The 6245-nt window shown below is 44.5% G+C and overlaps 1 protein-coding gene across 1 annotated transcript in view; it reads right to left on the minus strand.

Moving 5' to 3' along the window:
- Window positions 1-317, minus strand: part of SP3 (Sp3 transcription factor) — a 48605-nt gene extending 48288 nt beyond the window's left edge. The window contains exon 1 of the mRNA XM_069733168.1: window positions 115-317. Within this exon, the coding sequence (XP_069589269.1) occupies window positions 115-121 (7 nt within the window). The 5' untranslated portion in view covers window positions 122-317. The remainder of the gene's footprint in view (window positions 1-114) is intronic.
- Window positions 318-6245: the final 5928 nt, after the last annotated feature.

The raw sequence follows: 6245 nt of genomic DNA on the forward strand, positions 1-6245 counted from the left end.
TCCCTCCCCACTGCGCGCTACACAATCTTCGCGCTCTTTTTTTTTTTCCCTGTCGCTTCTTAAAAAAAAAAAAACAGAAAGACGTGCGGGCGGCCGATTTTTTTGGTTACGTACCGGTCATTGTGTTTGTGGCAGGATATTAGAGGAGGAAAAAACTGTACAATCCACAGGACGAAAGCCAGCAGGCCCGGGCGGGCAGGGCTGCGCAGGCCGCGGTCGCTTTATTAGACGCGTAACATGATTAGAGTATATAATCACAGGCGCGCTGCGGACCGACAGAACCAGGCGCGTTTTTTTTTTTTCCTATTTTGATTGACGGTGCGGGAAACACAAAAGGTGGGGCTTGCAGCCAGTACGGGGGACGTGTGACGTCAGACGTACGGAAGACCCGCCTACCTTCCTGCACGTCATTGGCGGAGGAGAGGTGGGTGCACGACGCCTATTGGTGGAAGTGATTGTCAGTTATTTCAGGGGAATTTTTTTTTCTCTCTCCTCTTTCCTTGAGACGACGCCGGCTTCCTGTGAGGCTTGCGTGACGTGCGCGCCCCCTGTGTTTACTATCGCAGACAATGAGAGCGGCGCGCGTGCCCGCGCCTGCAGGCTGTAGACGGCTCTCCGGGGCCTGCGCTCCGCTGACGCTCGCTGTGAGGAGCTGGGCCGGGGCTGCCAGCGTGCGCTCTCCCGCCTGTGCGCCCGCTCCCAGGGCCTAGGCCTCGCCGGCTCGTCGCTTTTTATTTTCTGTGAATTAACATAGTTTTATCAGCCAAGTATGACCTTTCCTCACAAAATGGACGCCACGTACTCGCGTCGTCACTGAGGACAGTAATTAAATGTTTAACCGCTTCATGGCCAGACCATTTTTGGGGGAATTTTTTCGTACGTGCGGTTTTTAAGAGCAGTTTTTGTTTCATATATAAACAAGTTTTTGCCACTTTTTTCATAGCCGAGGCTTAATTTTTTGCCATTTTAAATAAATACATATAAACATATGGATGGAAAAATGTCTATACATATATATGTATATTTATGGCCATGTGTTTATATATCGGGAGGAAGAGGCTGCTAAACATTTTTATGTCTTCAGATTTAAAATCTCTTAAAGGGGTTGTCCAGTCTAAAACGACGAGTCTGCAATCACTTTGTGACCTGACCGCCGGCGCTGCTCACTGTGAGGATTCTCCACTGCCTGGAACGGCGCTCACCTGACCACAAGCAGGCGATGTGCACGCTCCCGGCCACATTCCAACTAGTCTGTTTCTGGCGTTGTGCAATACACTACCACCGAGTGAGGCCAGAAACAGTCTAGTTGGATTGTGGCCGGGAGCGTGCACATGGCATATTTGTGGTCACGTGACCTTCCATTCCCGACACTCTGAGAATCCTCACAGCTCACAGTTGTGATTCCACAGATGATAGAAACTAATTTCCAAGCGTTTCAGGCACTCTTGGGCTTTGCAGTGTATCATTTACACATAATTAGGAGGGAACAAGAACGGCTCATTCTTGATTAAAGTGAACCTGTCACCCCAAAATTTGAGTATGAGCTGTGGCCACCAACATCAGGGGTTTATCCACAGCATTCTGTAATGCTGTAGATAAGCCACCGAGGTATCCTAAAAGATGAGAAAAACGAGTTAGATTATACTCACCCAGGGGCGGTCCGGTCCGATGGGTGTCCCAGTCCGGGTCCGATGGACATTGCGGTCCGGGTCCGGCGCCTCACATCTTCATGTAATGACGTCCTCTTCTTCCTGCCGCGGCTGCTGAGCATTCGTACTTTGCTCTGCCCTCAGCAGCCGCGGCAGGAAGAAAACAAGAGGACGTCATCGCATGAAAATGGGAGGCGCCGGACCGCAACGCCCATCGGACTGGACTGCACCGGGACCGCCCCTGGGTGAGTATAATATAACTCGTTTCTTATCTTTTAGGATACATCGGGGGCATATCTACAGCATTCCAGAATGCTGTAGATAAGCCCCTGATTCCGGTGGCCGCAGCTCATTCTCGAATTTTGGGGGTGACAGGTTCCCTTTAAAGAAGTCCACTACTAGGACAACCATTTGTCATACTCCACGCTTACAACCACTTCTCATACTCCATGCTTACAACCACTTCTCATACTCCACGCTTGGCCCCTATAAAATAATAAAGCCTATATTCATCTACTGTGTTGGCTCCATTCCTGTGATGTCAGCCCTCGCTATCCCCGGGGCTCCAGTTCTGTGTTATGACAAATGGCGCTGTCACCCAATCAGCACTAGCGTGTCTGCCGTCAGACGAATTGAACATGAAGAGGAAGTTCAGGCCGCAGCTGATCTCGGACTTCCTCTCCATGTTCAATTTGTATGAAGGTGAGGACAGTGACGCCAGCACTAATTGGGTGCCAGCGTCACGTGTCACAACACAGCATGAGAGCCCCGGGAAGTATGCGTGCTGACTACGTGGGAATGCCGCCCGCTCAGGAAGGGAGAATAAGCTTTATTTTTTTTATCAGGGCCAAGCGTGGGGTATGAGAAGTGGATGTCCTAGTAGTGGACAACCCCTTTAATCTTTCAGTATCTATGTCTGCCAATGAGCGAGGAAAACACTTGGATGAAATAATCTTTTGTGCAGCACAAAAGATAGTGTTCAGCGATGTATCATCCTGTGTAAAGAGGACTCGCACTGCCAGGAACTATGGCAACTTGTGTGCACTGAGCGATCTGTTACAGATCTCTCGGTGCACGTCTTTTGCTGCCTGTGTAAACAGGCTATTAAACAACAGGGACAGAAGTGAAGTGCGTGAGTAGGACGCTGTCCTTTCTCTGTGGAATCACACTATGTTAATAAGCTGAAAAAACTAAACTGGAAAATTTTCTTCCTGTCTCATTGTTCTGCCTAGTAAGCTGCCAAGCGACCAGTGATTGATGGGCGTGCTGAACTCCAATTTTTGGCATGGACTGTTATGCATGTGTTGTTTGTTTGTTTTTTTTCAGTGGCGGGGCTAAGAACAATGATTTGGACCTGCTGTGGCCTTTTTTTTTTTATTTCACACGTTGTGAACACACATAAGAGCACAAAAGACAATTTCGAGGTATTTCAACATTATATACATTTTTATATTGCTGATTTCCCCCTGTAACTAGGGCTGGTATATTAACCCCAGTTACAGGGAGAATTCAGCTATCTGGCTGTTCAGCAGAGCTGACCGAGTCTGTTAGGACTCAGCAACTATAGCTCCCTCCTAGGACCCGGCCATGACATGAACGTTGAGTCCGGAGGATGAAGCATCCTCAGCGCTTCCTATCACTGTATGCACAGTTCAGCTCCATATATACAGTGATCAGGAATGCAGAGACGGTAATTAACCATCTCTGCTTTCTCTAAAACGTCATTGCAGAGTCATATGCAGACTGACCTGATGTTTAAGGGGGTTGTCCACTACTTAGCTACGGCACTTCTTAAATTCCCCAATGTAAAATGAAAATATCGTACTTACTGCATCGGTGCCGATCCGACGTGGACACTGCTGCCAGTCAGTGGTCGCTGATGGGATACTTCGCTCTCACTTTGGGTGATCCTCGAATGTCTGAAGGAGGACTGCAAATTAGTCAGAAGCATCTGGAGGGAGTGGTGGTCGTAATGGATATAAAACTCAAACCCCAACATAACTGGATACAGCCTGGTAGCCGGTGGCAGCTGGTTTGAAGATGTCTTTCTATCGCCTACATTGAAAAATATTTAGAATTGAGAGTCCTCAGTGGTTGATACCTTTTAATGGCTAACTAAAAAGATGGTAACAAATTGCAAGCATTCGAGACTACACAGGTCTCTTCATCAGGCAAAGATGAAGAGACCTGAGTAGTCTCGAAAGCTTGCAATTTATTACCATCTTTTCAGTTAGCCATTAAAAGGTATCAACCACTGAGGACTCTCAATTCTAAATATTTTTCTATCTACTGGCTAACACAGTACTGAGATATATTTATTTCCTGTATCTCCTACATAAGTTACAACAGATCCCAAACATAAAGGGGCTGCATTGATTATTCACACTGTGTCCCCTGCACCAGTTTTTGGGGTACAGTAGTGGTCGTTCTGTGCAGCCGGCCGCATACATGTGAATAGTGCTGTGCTGCAGAACCACTGCACAGTAAGTTGGCCGGCAGTCCCTTCCCACCTGTATGTGTAGTGCAGAATAAACACAGACAATCTACAATTCTATGGGAGGTACGGAAGTTCTCGTGGCAGCTGGATCACCACCTATCTAACAATTATCACCTGTCCCTCCTAAATGTGATGATTTCAAATCACAAGTTAATGGGGAATTGAGAAAAAAAATTACGTTAAAACATTTTTTTGCTTCAAGGAATTTTGTCATCAGAAAATGAACTATTGTTTAAGAAAACCTGTCCGTTCACCTGAGTGTTCCCAATCGCTACTGCCGCGGTGTCAAGACCAAATCCTTTATTCTAAGAATGTGATTACGAACGCCACAATCTTTGAACAATTAACTTTTATCCTACGGCAAATGAGGCACAACTAAAAAGAAATAATTTAACATAAGCTATATATTTAAAGGGAACCTGTCGGGCCCCTTGATTGCCCCCACTGCTATGGTATGGGTTCTGATTTCTGTAACCACTTAGTAACCGGGCCCAATTTTTAAAATCTGGCCAGTGTCTCTATGTTGTAATAACTCTGGAATGCTTCAACATATCCCATTGATTTGGATACTGTTTTTTCGTGACACATTATACTTTATGATAATGGTAAACTTAGGTCAATATGTTTTGTGTTTATAAAAAAATATCAGAAATACAACAAAAGGTTAAAAAAAATGCAATTTTCAAACTTTGAATGTTTTTTCCTTTAATCTAGATAGTTATACCATAGAAAAACATTAATAAATAACATTTCCCTCATGTTTGCTTTGCATCAGCACCATTTGTAAAATGTTATTTTATTTTGTTAGCATTTTAGAAGGTTTAAAAAATGTAGCAGCAATGTTTCCTTTTTCCAAGGAAATTAACAAAATTATTTTTAGGGACCTATCCAGGTTTGAGGTGACTTTGGGGGTCATATATATTGGAACCCCCCAAAAGTGATACCATTTTAAAAACAGCACCCCCTGGCATATTGAAAATTGCTGTTATGTAGTTTATTTACCGTTCAGGTGATTTTCAGAAATTAATGCAAAGTGGCATGACAGTAATGAAAAAGTGTATTTTTACCACTTAAATGTCGATAACTTCAGAACAGGTAACTATAGCCGGGAGACTCTTAGGCCGCTATTTGGCCATGAATTGCCATGGTAAACATCAGGACCACACGATCACAGAGTGCCAATGGTGATAAAGAGGGAGCCCCCAGACTCTGTTAACCATTCTGTATGATGTAGTCACTATTGACAGCAGCATCTAGGGGGTTAAACAGATATGGACAGTGCAGACACTGGTCATGGCTAATGCAGCAAGTTGTCAGCTGTAGTGTACAGCCGACTGCTGCTGGATTGTCACCCATCGGGGGATTCTAGTCTGTTATATATCAGGTCAGTAAAAAGATGTATTGGCGGGCATTAAGGGGTTAATCTGAAAAGGAGTTTCATTGGGCTTACATCCCCCCCCCCCCCCAAACACATTAGTACAATGTTGGCCAAACCTACCATATTACGGAGAAGAATCCAGCATGTCAGATTTTGGATTGCTGAAACATTTGTTCTCTAGAGTTAAGCTGCCACCAGATATGCCTGGCATCGGCTCTGTCATAGAGAACATAGAAGCTTTCCTGTGTATGAGAGAGTCGGGAGAGATAGCAATCAAATATGTATGGGAGGGTTTACTGATGCTGCAATCTTTTCTAACTAGTTTTATCCTGCAGTGTTGCGTTTGCTAATGAGGTTGGACTTGTCCAGTGGGGAGTCTCTTTCCCCAGACTAGTGCTGCCTTGCATTTTGTACTCTCACGCCTCCCTGGGTGTGATTGACAGGTGACATACAACAATCGCTATGGTAGGACCCACACCACTATTGTAGCAGTTGGGAAGTCATGGGACTTACCGGTCCTTTTAAATTGAGTTTTCATGTTAAATGTATTTTGTTAGTTTTAGTACAGGTCCTTCTCAAAAAATTAGCATATAGTGTTAAATTTCATTATTTACCATAATGTAATGATTACAATTAAACTTTCATATATTATAGATTCATTATCCACCAACTGAAATTTGTCAGGTCTTTTATTGTTTTAATACTGTTGATTTTGGCATAC

This window comes from Ranitomeya imitator, chromosome 7 (assembly GCF_032444005.1).
Source record: "Ranitomeya imitator isolate aRanImi1 chromosome 7, aRanImi1.pri, whole genome shotgun sequence".
Lineage (NCBI taxonomy): Eukaryota > Metazoa > Chordata > Amphibia > Anura > Dendrobatidae > Ranitomeya > Ranitomeya imitator.